General features: G+C 28.4%; 2 protein-coding genes across 2 annotated transcripts in view; both read left to right on the top strand.

The window, feature by feature from the left end:
• LOC148227688 (beta-1,4-glucuronyltransferase 1) overlaps positions 1-14790 on the top strand; it is a 171629-nt gene that overhangs the window by 127586 nt on the left and 29253 nt on the right. The window lies entirely within an intron of this gene.
• LOC148227691 (trypsin-7-like) lies at positions 11071-12539 on the top strand. The gene is made up of 5 exons (XM_088201501.1): positions 11071-11168; positions 11435-11702; positions 11759-12011; positions 12072-12227; positions 12296-12539. Exons 1-5 carry the CDS (start codon positions 11108-11110, stop codon positions 12440-12442), a joined length of 885 nt encoding a protein of 294 aa, XP_088057627.1. The 5' UTR covers positions 11071-11107; the 3' UTR covers positions 12443-12539.

The following is a 14790-nucleotide window of genomic DNA, read 5'->3' as shown; positions in this document are numbered from 1 at the left end:
TTTTATATAGATATAAAATACAGGTACAGGAGCAATAATAAATTTATTAGCATATTAAGCACATTCAATGTATGTAGAATTAAAATTTTGAGGCTTAATAAAAAACATGTTTATTGCACTTTTTATTCGTTGTTTATTAATCCAAATAAAAATCATTTTAAATAATATTTTTAAATTATAAGTAAATCTGTTAGATAAAGATATATGATGCGAAAGTTTTTAGGATTCAGAAAGTTTTCTTGTCGTAGTAATGTATGTATTATATATCGCTTTTATCAGTTTATAGCTTATATGTATTTTTGTTACGGTCGATTTTATCTAAAACGCTCATCTAAACTCAAAATAGAACGCATTACTTTGTAAAAATTACATTAAAATTAGTTGGGATACGATTCGCTGAGTTTTTTCAGAAAGTTGTATGTCACATTTCTTAAATTTACTACATCCAGTTATTCTCGAGGAATTCTAGTTTTGCGTTCCAGAACGTCTTCAAAAATCACGATCGCGTCCTCTTTTGATGGCCGTTGGGGCTAGGACCTCCGACTCGCTTATGGTTGTAGCCATCTGGCTCCTTAATAAGTTGGCATTACACATTGACCTATTTAATGTTAGCTTTGGAGAGCTGGTCCAGTTCGTATAATTCAACTTTATGATTTTTTTATTTTATTTTTCTATTTTTTTGCGATGGTTTTAATTTAAGCTGTATAAATAAATTAATACTATTATAAAATAAGTTTAGAAAAAATGTGAAAGTTAAAAAAAATCTAGCTAAAACAATTAAAAATGCCATAATTTTTGTATAATAATAAGCATTTTTTCAATGATTAAATAATGTTTTTTATCCAATCAATTAAAACAATAATGTAAAGCTTCTTGTGATCCAATTATAGCGTAAAACTTTCAATTTTAGGATCAAGTTAGGTGACTTTGTCATTTGTAATTTATATGTTATCTATTTTATTTCATAATTATTTTAAACTATTATACAGACATTAATAAGGTGTATAAGACAAAAATCATCAATTAAGTTACATATATAAATAGAATTATTAAAATATTTATAAAAACATCTGTTTTATACTGGGAGGGCTGTAGATCCGCATCCCATATAGTGGCGCGTCTTATTTCTTGCGAGCCCTTTTATACGTTTTCTGCAAGCATTATTAACAAATGTGATTGTCATTTATCTAAAAAAAATGTAATTTCTTTGCTTTTAAAGTTTAATAAAAATATATTTAGGATGGCTTCACTAAAATATTATAGAATGTTACGCGGTTATTTTATGCAAATAATTAAAACAAAGCCTTATTCTGTAGCATGACAATGCGTTTTGTTAAATACAAGTATATTTTTAAGTGATGGCAAATGATTTAAAAATTTTAATCATAATGGTATTTTTTTATAAGTATAATTGAGAGATCTCTTAAACGTAAATTATTTACGTTTTTAAAAGTCTAGTGATGGTTTTAAATTTTTTTGTATTCTCAAATGGCAATATTTCTCTCTGAGGCTTGATTTGTTTAAATGATGTTTTTAAATTAGAAATTAGATTCTCTGCAAAAGTTTATTGTCCGTTGTTTACATTCCGCCTATTACATAATTAAAAACTAGATTTTATGAAAAGCTGTTAAAAATATAATAAAAAATATTAACATCTTATTTTTACGACATATATGTTGCTAATATATTAATGTATATTGTCATTAAGCTTGAAATGTATTTTTGTACATGTGTATTTTTAATAATGCTTACTTTTTTTAAATAAACATTTTTGTGACGTTACGTCATTTTCTCCAAATGACAAATAACCCACGCCTTTCTCAAACCCATCGGATATTTTTTCAGTTTATTTTTTCGTGTAAAAGACGTCACGACTGAGGTCATTATTAATAATATTTTTTGGACTGAAATTGTACTCTAGTATTTTTTTCTGAAAGATTTTCCGCGACAGGTACGCGCATTTGATGGCTTTCCCTGTGTCCGTGGCATGATATCTTTTTCGAAATGAGACCGAAGTGAAATATGGAGGTTTTGCTGGGGTTCTCGTTAAAATAATACGCGACGTCAGAGCCAGAGAACCACTCAGGGGAAGGGAGGGCTTTGCGAAAAAAATAGTTTAATACACAACGGTAAATTTAGTATTCTCCTTGACGAAATCCACTGCCGGGATTTTGTTTAAAGTCCTAGCAAATAAATGTATGTACATAACGTATCCTTATGTTTAATATATACAGGGGTCTTATTCTATTTTAAAAAACATTGCTTAGAATGGAATGTGACGTGTAAAAGATATATATTATTCGATGTTGTTTTATTTGTATTTTTAATTTTTATCAATAAATGTCGAAATAGCGTAGTCCGTAACGCCTTAGACTAGTAATTCGAAGACTGTGGGATCAAGCCACGGTAGGAATTTTTATTTATAGAAATGCGCTAATATTAAAAACTAGCACTAGCTGCAAAGAGATATTAGGTAATAATTATATTACGTATAATAATTTACAATGAATAATATATATGTCACTGATTCTTAGACTTACTTATATGTATTCATTATGTCTGATTGATTTACTGAATTGGTACAAATCATCTTGTCGTGAATTGTGCTTAGACCTGTCAGGTTGCAACAAAAAAATAAAAAAAATACGCAGGAAAACGACCTTTCTCCATTGGTCGGAGCGGGGCTCATAATAAACAGTGCCGCTTAATTTATTACACATCTACAATAGTTTATTATTTTTATTTATTATTCAGTTTTTATTACATAATTTAATATAAATTATTTACTAACTTTAACAGACAATTAAAAAATATTATTGATAGAAACAATGAAAAAAATCGATGGTAACGAAAAATAATTATAATAAAAATTAAATATTAATTTATTGAATAAATATTATCGCATAAAAACATACATTTTTTTAAGATCTTTGAAACATGATTAAGTTCTGATGTTTTTACGACATTATGCATGATGAGATAACGTTATTTCTATCGTGATTAAGAATTAGTTGAAAATTGTCAAATTTCGTTTTAATTGTAAATACTAAAAATAAACTCTACATTACTCAAATCTCATAAAAATATACATAAATAAACCATAGTATAAATTTTTTAATTGCCATTTTTATAGGAAATATTTTTAATATGCAATATACTGAGTTTTGTTTGCTTCTGAATATGAATCACATTTTATGTATATATTCTACATATTTTTTTATCATTGGGTTCTTTTTAATTTTTTGCCATTTAATTACTCAACAGAATATCAACCACCAACACTCATACAACCTATACGTAGTTTTATTCAAATTTGCATCGTTAATTCCCTCATGAGAATTAACGATGTCTGCTTTGTAATCCAACACAACCCCTTTTGAAAACATCGTGTCTTTACAAATTCACTGCACGCATAATGAATATGTTATTCAGTGCTTCATTCGCAATTTTACATAAAATGAAAAAGTGACTGGATGGAAAAAGGACAAGGGATGCAATGGGTTCTAAAAGTTCGATCCAGCATCGTGCAGAATGGCCTTTGTCATAAATAAATACAACGTTGTTTGATAGACTTTATGTGCATATAATAAGCATTGTGTGCTTAGTCCGCAAAGTAATAATAACATATGACCGGTAGCGGATGTAGCTTCACTCCATTTTTGTATCTGTAAAACAAAGTTTAATAGTGACAATGAGTGCTCGGTATAGCTCGGATCAGAAATATGAACTAGAATGATTTTGCTTTACATTATTTGAGAGGCATATAAAAAATATGTATTTGCTTTAATTTTATTGATATAATAAAACTGTGCAAATACTATAAATATAATTTAATATTTTTCCTCAAACAGGTATCATTATCGTGTTTTCACTAAAATTTATGTTTTTTTTTCACTTGCTCCGATACACTCATCAATACCATTATTATATTTCAATAACTTCAAAGGTTGTTGATTTTTTTAAATTTAGTTGTTGATTGACTAATTGTAAAGCTACTTAAAATAAACTACTGAAACATTATTAATTTTTTATAAAAATGTCCTAATTCACAAATTTTCTTATTTATTAATAAACAATTAATTACGTCCAACATATTAAAATGTCTTATTTTACTGCCTTTCTCTGTGCCTAGGGCATCCAAATACCCACCAAAATTAATTACCCGGTTCTCGAGACTGACTCGGAGTTCAAATTTACAAATATTATATATCTTGGATTTTGAATTTTTTCTTGAATTTTAATCATAAGTCATTTTACCTTTTTGATCACTACCTACTCTGTATGCAGCTATGATTTTAACGGCATTTTTGGAAGCACCGAATATCGTTGTCTGGAAGGATTAAACTAATCTCTAAATCAGTTTTGCAAAATAAAAAAACAAACAAAAATTTTGCTTCTTTAAAATCGTGTAACATATGTTTAATTAAAAAAAATTAAACAATATATTGAAATGAAAAAACCGGGTACTTGTTCAAAATTACCCGGTTCTCGATTCCTTTGAAAATATGAGGATACCCGGAGACCCGGTTCCGGTTTTTACCTTGTTTGGAAGCCTTATTTGTGCTTATTACTTATACAGAAAAAAGTGTCAGATAATAATGAAAAATACTTTGCATATAAATTTGACATTCATTACAAAAGTCAACCTATAAAACATGGCGCTCTTAAAAATAATATAAAAATAGAATAAAATCCTAATCTTGTAAAAAAATTATTTTTATTGTGTTTAATTTGTTGTGCAACAATTAAGATATGTTGTCCGTAGGCTGTAGGCGTATAAGTGTATTTGTTCTGGATTCCGGACGTAAAGCTGGACCAGTGGATGCAAAGAGAGAAGCGGCGGCTTCTACGAAGTTGGGTCAGCATCCTCTTGAATGAAGTCCAGGTCGGAGAGATCTTAAAGTTCGGATGCTTTGAACTCATACGTGAAAGTTTAAGTGTGAATGTCGGTAGAAGTCTTTAAAAATGTCTCAGAAAAGTTCTTAAATTATGTGTCTTTGAGGAAGTGGTTCTCTTTTGCCAGCGTTTTCTTATTTATATACATGGCCTCCTGCACAAGATATTTTATTCTCTGCCTATTTTTAGTAAGATGACTATAAGTTTTTCCAAAACAAATTGCTATTGGCCGTTAGAAAAGAATAGGAACGACCGTTTCGAGGCAAACCCGAATGCACGCGTTATTTTCTATCTAAGCGACGGACATATTCAATACTTTTTAAATGACATATATATTGTTGAATGGTTTCTTATTTATTACGGTTAAAATTTTTATCACAAGCAGAACTGACCTTTTTATGATTTAATATCATAGGGTAGTCCCTTCAATTACTCTAAATTAAATACGCAAAAGAGTATTTTTTGGATGTGGTAATATATCTGCTATACAATGTATTTTTCCAAATTTCGTTCGTTGAAATATCCTAAACTATTTTTTTTACTAATACTTCTGTTTCTATTGTGCATTATCTTATGCATTGAGCGTTTTTGCTATGTAAAATTCAATCGCAAACCTTTTAAAGAAGTACGCGAGTTTTGAAAATCTTTTAATAAACTTAGCTATTGTTTTTATAAATTTCAATTGCGTATATTTATATTTTTGTACGCCGACTCACAATTTATAAAATAAAATAAAATACAACGAAGTAAAGTTGTAATATAACTTCGTCATTCTAGAAAAGATTTCGGTGAGAAGTTAGATTGTTTAGGTTAATGTAGGCTTATTTAACTATATGTTATATTTCGTAGAGATATTGTGAAAAAATAATGCAACTCAAGAGTGTGTTTTGAGATAAAAAAAAGTAGAATATAATAAATATATAAGAGGACAATAATACCAAATTAAATAAAATACTTTTCTGATTTTACAAGACTATTAAAATTTGTATACATTGATGGCTAAGTAATGAAGATTTTTTTTGTAGTTTTAGTTGGTATAGTTATCAATGTTGTATTATTGCAATATTATTGATTAGATATCTATGCGAATATTTTCATTAGAAACTCTTCTGGCGATTTTCGACCCAGTTGGAGGTCATGCGTGCCGAAAATGAGCTTTAATGAATTTTCGTCTGCAGCAAATCACCCAACGAATTAACATACGCAAACTAAAGCCTACGGCCATTAGCTGGCCATAGAACAAATAGGCAGTGGTGCAAACAGTCGAGGTATAAATCCATGTTAAATATGAAGCAGTATCAAAATTAATCGCCGCAGGCAAGCAGGGAGACCTAGTGTCGTTGTCGTTAATAAATAATCTCAGTTAACACCTTCAACAAACGAGAAAAAGGATTTATGCTCGATTGCCTGCAATATTTTAAACGCAAAACCCAGACTCTACCCACTGACTGTCTGGTGACTAATGAACACCCGGGATTAAGTCTAATTGTTAAAGTCGTCTGGCTATTTTCTGACTTGTGTTATAAATTGTGCCGTGGAAAAATCTATTATAGGTGTGTGTATAAAATTAGAGAATGATTTATTTTACAATTTTTTAATACATACAAATAAAAATATACTTTGCAACTAGCGTCTTTCTCAATCACTCATTTTTTTTATTTTATTTAAAACACAACTTTTGTTTTGAAAGTAATCTCGAAAGAACTACAATCTGCAAATTGAATAGCAATATTAATTTGCAGTTTGCACGGTTGTCGTTCTAGAATTTTTCTCTTTATCCTTATTGTTATATATTATACTGTTGCTGCTCTTCATGTTTTGTGCATTACTTATTATTTCGTTTTTTGCGAGCCAGCTTTTATTAAAAACAGCGAACAAGTAAAAAGTTTCAATAATAAGCCTTCTCTCTATGAAAATCTAAAACGGTATACGAATCTTCCTCCCGTTCGTTCGGAGAGCAGAATAATTAGTACGTTTAAGAACTCGAATAGCAATTTCGCGCTGCTTTGAACACGGCAATTAATATTAAAGAGCAAAGAATATATACATTATTATATAAAATTGTATAATTTTATATAAATATACACGCTGGTTAAGTTGAAAATTACACGTGCAAATTTATAACTTGATACTGGATTTATTTAACTAACCTTTCCGTCTGTTTTATTCTGAATGGTAAAAATGCAATTTTTCTTTATTTATTTTTCATGTAAAATCACATCAAGAGAGTATTTATTTTTAATTATTTTTATTAGTTGATTTTTTTCATCAATGCTGAAAGAAAACTGCTCAGTCGTGTACTACTATACAAAATTAAGAGACTGTCCTTAGATAAATTCGAAAAAAAATGCTACTGCACTACAATAATGGCGTCTGATACTGATTGCAATATTGCAAGATAATCTCTTAAAAGTCCAAGCATGACGACTCTTTAAATGCCAAATCAGAGCTACAAAAACTCAATCAATCCATGCTACATTTACACTAAGCAAAGATACTTGTCCTCTTGAATCCCTTAACGGGAAATGGATACCATAAAGAAGCTCCGCTAAATATCTTAAAATCCATCTCTACAAAGAAAAAAATTGTCACTTTAACTTTGCAGGCTGTTCTGACTAACTCTAAATTCAGGCTTATCATTCGAAAGTAATTTAATAATATATAACTCATAAATCCAGCGTGATTTTATGGAGCTCAGATTTGGGGTGTGAATTCAGTATATTACTTGCAGATCTCAATTCTTTATGAATATGGGCTTGCTATAACCAAATGCCTTTCAGTGTAAAGAAATGTCACACAATCTCATTTTCAAGTTCGTCGATGCTGATAAAATATTTGTACCATCTAGACAGGTTTTTTTCAGGTTACTAGTGGACATCATATACACAGATTTTAAAAAGGCATTTGATAAAGTTTATCATGCTTTACTTGTAAAAAAAATATCTAATTTTGGGTTTTCTGAAGGTTTTATAAACCTGTAATTAAATTACTTGACCAATAGATATCATTTCGTCAAATATAAAAACTCTTTTTCAGAACGATATAAGACCTCTACTGGAGTACCTTAAGGATCCAACTTGGGTCCATTGCTGTTTCTATTGTTCATTAATGACATAGAAACAGCAATGCCTCATACATTTTTTTTATTATATGCAGATGACTTGAACATTTTCAAGAAAGTGCAGTCGAGGTGAAGATTCTCATATGTTCAATATAGTACTTTAAATTTGTAGTGTGGTATCATTATTATCTGTACTACTTTCAAATATTTTTTCCTTTACTTCGGAAATGAAGTTTTCAAAATTATATTTCCACACTATACTGCTTCGAAATGCGATCTATCTATTGTCCAAATAGATAGATTGCATTTAATTAAAAAAAATATATCAGTTTACTTAAAACAAAACTGTGTATATGTAATATCGACAAAAAAAAATAATTCAATAATTCCATTAGTAGTTTATTTTTGGATACTAAGTGTTTTTATTATTTTTTTATAAATTAATATTATTTAAACTAATTTTAAGTAAAGAAAGAGTAAAACAAACTGATACATTTTTATTATTTAGACGAATTTTAGATTATTAAAAAAAAATTATTACTATATAAATAGCTTTTAATAAAATAATAAATAACAATAAAATATATTATATATTAAATAAATATTTGTTCACGATATCTTAACTTACCCTATTTTATAGTAATATATTATCAGTGTATTATATTTTCTATTGAATTCTATGGAAACACTAGGGTGAAACAGGCGGGTGGTTTAATGGAATTAATTGACGTGTGATATAGCTCATATGCGTCGCTTCAAGTTAACTTATCTGAAAAGTTCAAATACCCGACCGGCGCTTAATATCGGCGTTTGACTTAAGGAAAACCCGTTTTCGAAGTTGATAGACCGAGTTTATTATTGGCAGGGCCGTATTGGTTGAGCATATGCGAATAGCTTAATGAACGTCTGACTTGACTAATAATATAAATAATATTAATATTCACGTTTATACATCGAATTTAAATACGAGGAATATTCAGAAAAAAAAACAAAGCTAGTTTGAATTAAAGAGTTTTTTTTTTAATTTCATTACTTGCGCTTAAACACCTTAAGTTGAGAGTGTTGCGAAGGTTATGTTCTATCAAGCTCAGTATTATTTCTAAATAATTTATCGATAAATATAGCAAATCGTGAATCCTCATTTAGAATTTTCATAAACAGTTTTTATTACATAAAATTAAATTTCTACGAATATTTTTAAAAGGTTTACAATTACTGCCCTTTTTATAAACCTGCATTAGTAAAGACTGGTGTATGGCTAATATGCATACTTCTTGGAAAGTTTTAATAGGGGTCTGGGAATGTCAAAAAATTGTTAAGAAATTTGTAACAATCGAACTCGTCTTATTTTTGCTCAAGTAATAAAAAAAGACACTCAGATAAGAAACATTCCTGAAAATATTCGTGCAAGATGTTTAAAAGTTTTTACTTATTTTGACAGGTTTTAACAATTTATATTAAATGATTCCCAAAAATTTCACTTAACACATATTTCAATTAACGATATTTTTTAGGGTCAATGATGGTCGAGAAAAAGATAGTGTATAAAAAGTCACTGTATTATTTTTGTCACAAGTAACAATCTCGAAAATAGATCAATTAAATATATAATTTTTTTCTCGAGTCGGTGCACATAATTAACATGATCGCTTAAAATTAAATCAGAATAAATTAATGGATTTTATAAAATTAATCAGGAACTGAAAAAACAATTTCCCTGTGTAATTACAAATACCAGTAACGCCCCTCTAAGCGACCGACCAATAACATTAAATATCAAATAATGATCACTGAGATGAGCAATAAAATTTTACGGATATCTTCATGTTGGTTTTACAGTGTTCTGAAATCACATGGTTATAAAGCCGTACTTAAAAAAGATGTCATTTACTTTTGCTTCACCTTTTCTTAATTGCATACCAAATTATTAGATCCATCAAAAAGTTATTTATATTATATTAATTATAAACATTATAATTAACCGGGGTTTTTTAGCTACAATTATTAAATAAATAATTTAAAAAAATATTCATTATTAAATAAAAGAGTAATAAGAGTACATCTATTTTCTTAATATTTATTAACTAAATTGTATTATATTAATATTATTATAGTTTATTTAAAAATACACACTAGACACATGCGTCAAAATTTGTTTGGTTAATGAGAATAATAACAATTTCAACTACCTTATGTATTTCACATTGTCAAAACTACATCTGCTTGAAAATCAATACGGTCAGTTTAGTATTTATAAATATACTCTTATATAAAACCTGATACGAATAATAAAATAAATGTATTATATATTAATCACGGTGAAAAACATAAATTTAATATATTTTAATCAAGATTTTCTTTCTGTGCGTCAGAAACTCGTTTCCAGGTATTGAACTTGTAACTATGTTGAAAAATAAATATAAATGTATGTATTTCAAATTTAATACCTTGATTAAATGCTGCAAAAATTACTTAAAATATTACTTGCATAAGCTTTAACTAAAATTGAGTGAAAATAATTGTTTTAAATTTATTATTAAGAAACTATGATATTAAGACGACTTACTGTCTAATATTAAATATTGATATATTTTTGACATTTACGTTATCAAGTATTAAATAAAAATTATAATTTAACTAGTAAAACATATATTTGTTTTAACTTAATTCTTACTTTAAAGCATTCAGAACTGATCTGTATTTGTGTATTTATTACAACGGTTTTAATAGTTAACATTTAAGCAACACATTTTATTATTCTTTTTCTCTGTTTTCGATGATATCGAAATATGTTTGCGCAAAATTAAACCGTTTTGTGATTTAAGACTCCAATAAGGTCTCTACCCCAACAACAAAATAAAATGTTTCTCTCTGGTAAGACCAGAAAACTTTTTCGCCTTCTTCTTGCCACATTTTTGCTACTCCGGTCGCTCGATTTATCGATTTTGTTTCGAGTTTCCGCGGAAAACTTACCGATCAAATTAACAATTTGCAGGTTGTAAATAACTGGCGTGCATAAATATTCTTGTTTTAATCAATTTAGTTTCGAGACCGGTTGGTTTGGTGCAAGAGTAGTGAATTTTCTCGCTTAGATAATATTTTTTAGTGTATAAAACGTCGATCGATTTTTGTATTGCAACAGTTGTTAACATGTTTCCAATTAAGGTATTACTATTGATAGATTTCATTTTGGTAATAGGATTAGCAAAAGGTATATATCTAATATTTTTTATATATTTTTTTCACTGTGACTGACTTAAGATTATCCTAAAAGTTACTAGGGCAAATCTAAGTAATATAAGCAACCATAATGTAAATATATTTGTAAATTTTATAATATTTTTCTTGATATGGTGCTTATTTTTTTTTTAATTTCACATAGTTTTGAAAATTTTTTATAATTATATATCAAATATGCATTATAATTATTATAATTAATGATGTCATTGATGTGATTTATTTAAATGTTTTAAAAAGGCCAACATGATATCTATGAAGAGCTATACGAAATACTCGACTTACAAGCGATTCTTGAGCTTAAAGAAAATGATTACATAGACAATTCTGATATAAAAGAAATGCCAGAAGAGAGTCAAGATCAAATTAAAATTGCTGGTGGTGGTAGTGCTGCTATCACGGACAACCCTTATTTGATACAAATAAGAGTGGCAAACTCTACCCTTTTGTGTGGAGGTTTCATATTATCGACAACCTGGGTCATGACAGCGGCAAGCTGCATTGGAATGTAATATTTATTACCTTATATATACATATAAATATTATACCGCATATTTTTAACAGTAACACAGCTGCAAGTTTAACTGTGAGGGCTGGCACTGCAGTACTTGATTCAGGCGGATCAGTATTTAACGTTTCTCAAATTGTGAAACATTCTTTATATAACGCGACAACCAACGATTACGATTTTGCTCTATTGCAATTAAGTAACAATATGACGTTCACAGATTCTATGAAAGCTATAACTATACCAAATCAAGATCAAGGATTGCCCCTTTTAGGACCAATTACTTTAGCTGGTTGGGGTGTATTATCTGTGAGTCAGATTTAAAATATTATGGTCCTAAGGAGTAATTAAAATATTTTATTTTTAAAGAATTCATCTAGTGGCTATTCTTCAAATTTGAGGAGCGTCAACGTGCCTGTAGTATCTTTAATGTTATGTAAATGGATTTATGGTACTACAGCCACATTTAGCGATAGAGTCTTCTGTGGTGGTAAACTTATATTCGGAGGAAAAGGAGCATGTTTGGTACTAAATTAATCTACTTTGAATTTATTTATATAAAACTTTATATAAATTATATAAAAATATTACAGGGTGATTATGGAGGTCCAGCTGTTTACAAAAACGTGGCAGTTGGAATTACATCGGCCATTGCTACATGTGGAAACCCTTCACATCCTTCAGTGTTTTCACAAATTTCAGCTGTAACCACTTGGGTTAAAGGAGTAGCTGGAATATAATGCTTACAAATAAATACTACAAAAACTGCTAGTGCAACGGATTGATAGAATACTGTATATAATGCGTGGTGATGACAATAAATTACATTATTTTTAACCCATTTTTTATTTAAATTAAGTCTGCATATACATATGTATGGATGTTTCATTCGAGGTGCTCAGTTGGGTTGCGCGCATTGTTTCTAAATTCGTTTTAGATCGACAGAAATTCGAGTTGCCAGTAAACAGCGAATTACTGCGACAATTTCATTGAAATAAAGCGGTAAAAACCTTCTGCGGCTCGCTTTGGGAGTGTCGAAGTGGAAATTGACAATTTAAGTATAATTGAGTTTTTGCAATGTGTATTAAAAAAAATCATATACTAGGGTTTTTCTTACATTTTCGTGTTTTCGTACATTGATAACTTTCTATACATCGGGGAAAATATTTGTTCTTAACGAAATATTATAAATTATTAAAAGTGAATGAGCGATAATGTTCTGCCTTTCACTAGGATGTATAAATATACTGCTTAAGTCTAAGTTTAAATTATTAATAAATAAGTTTTTACCTGCCTACAATTTATACTAGTTTAACTTCATAAAAACATAATAGTTTTGTTATAGTACCGAAAAATATAATTTAAATTCATAAATTATACATTGCTACTTGAAAAAGTTAATACATTTTCTAATGATCAAACATAGTGGTTCATATCCAGATCATTCAACAGTGGTGTATTTCAATTATATTTATGAAACATAGATAAACGTTGTCAAAGCCTCTTTAAAAAAAAGAGGACACTATCGTAAATTATTTGCTGATACCTGAATTCCAAGCTCAAGTATAATAAAAACATTTTGGAATTTTTACTTTAAGCGCTTGCTGCTATTGCGGCTCTAAAACTGATATTTAATAACAAGAGAGCGGTTGGTACGAACGAAATTTTTTTTAACATGCAAACAATTTAACATATGATTGCTCGGGGTGGAGTAACACCGGTAATACTATTATTGTTAATTTAAAGTCTTTTCTTGAACGTCAAGTGTATTTACAAAAATTATCGTTTTTTCAAAATGTTTTTGTAATTAAAGAAAATATTTCATGATTTTCATTTCCAAATCCTTAGTTAGATGTCAAGTTTTTTCATAAATATTTAAATATTTTTAAACATCATTAAATTAATTTGTTCATTTCCCTTAATTTTTTCATTTTGTTTATTGAAATGCTGAGTGATAGCTGATACAAACATGAATTATTTAACCAATCTATATTTAAAAATTCATTAAAATTATTCTTTTTTCATTCAAAAAGGGCCTTATTTCTTTCAATAAAATGACAAACAGATCAAGAACTTGACCGCAACTGAGCAATCGAACCATGTTGTATGTTAAAATCCTTGAATACTGGCACTCAATTTCCTCTAATAATTGTGCAAATTGTCATTTATTAAGACCTCTTGCGTTTATAAAGTTGATGACTTTTATTACATATAAAATTATAGAGAAAAATATTTTTAAAACTTGCTTCGCATATAGAACTTGCTTAGGATGAAATTTAATCAGAGAATGTGTAATATTTTGCTTTAAATAATAGATATAACCAATTTTTTTCTCCAACATATTGAGTGCAACGTCTGTTGTTACAGATACAATTTTTTTGTAAGTTAATATCCATTTCTTTAAATGCAATATCGAATTCTTTAAAAATATCAAGATCGGTAAACATCCCTTTCAACGTTATTAGTTTCAATAGCTCTTTTTTTATTATGTGGCCTGATTTATATTAAGCAAAAACTGGTAATTGTGCATAACCATTCTAAAGCAATTAAATACTCTTATCTAAAGCAATTGAATACATTTCTGTATAATTTAAGTCGTTATGTATTTGCGAACCAATATTTCTTTCTTATTCTATTACTATCTTTAATTGCATTGCGACTTATTGGTTACTCATTTATACGCTTCATAATCAAGTCTTTAAAATCTGCAAACTGTATAACTTGAAAACTAGTAGCTGTAATGTTATTTTTTGGAATCAAAAAAGTTTTTAAAACACTGGTTTGTGAATATTTTTTTTTTTTAAAAAAAATGTTCTGTTTCCTTTATTTATTATTTTTGACTGTTCTCTCTTTTATGATATAACAAATAAGTTAATAAAAATTAACGCATGGGTCATTTAAAAAACCTGTGTGGGTCAGTGTCTGACCCGCGAGTCATAGGTTCGCTATCACTGCTCTAGGGGGAGCTTCCTACATGCTATTTTATTCAATTGTCTAGTTGCTTGTAAAAGGAGAAATACAGAAATACATACATATATATTATAAAAAAAAATTGTCCAAATAGACAGAGTACATATCATTAATAAAA

This window comes from Plectrocnemia conspersa, unplaced genomic scaffold (assembly GCF_051122295.1).
Source record: "Plectrocnemia conspersa isolate PC_06_02 unplaced genomic scaffold, ASM5112229v1 ptg000013l, whole genome shotgun sequence".
NCBI classification, from domain to species: Eukaryota; Metazoa; Arthropoda; class Insecta; order Trichoptera; family Polycentropodidae; genus Plectrocnemia; species Plectrocnemia conspersa.
The sequence above is the reverse complement of the archived record's forward strand: the minus strand, read 5'-3'. Positions and strand labels throughout refer to the sequence as shown.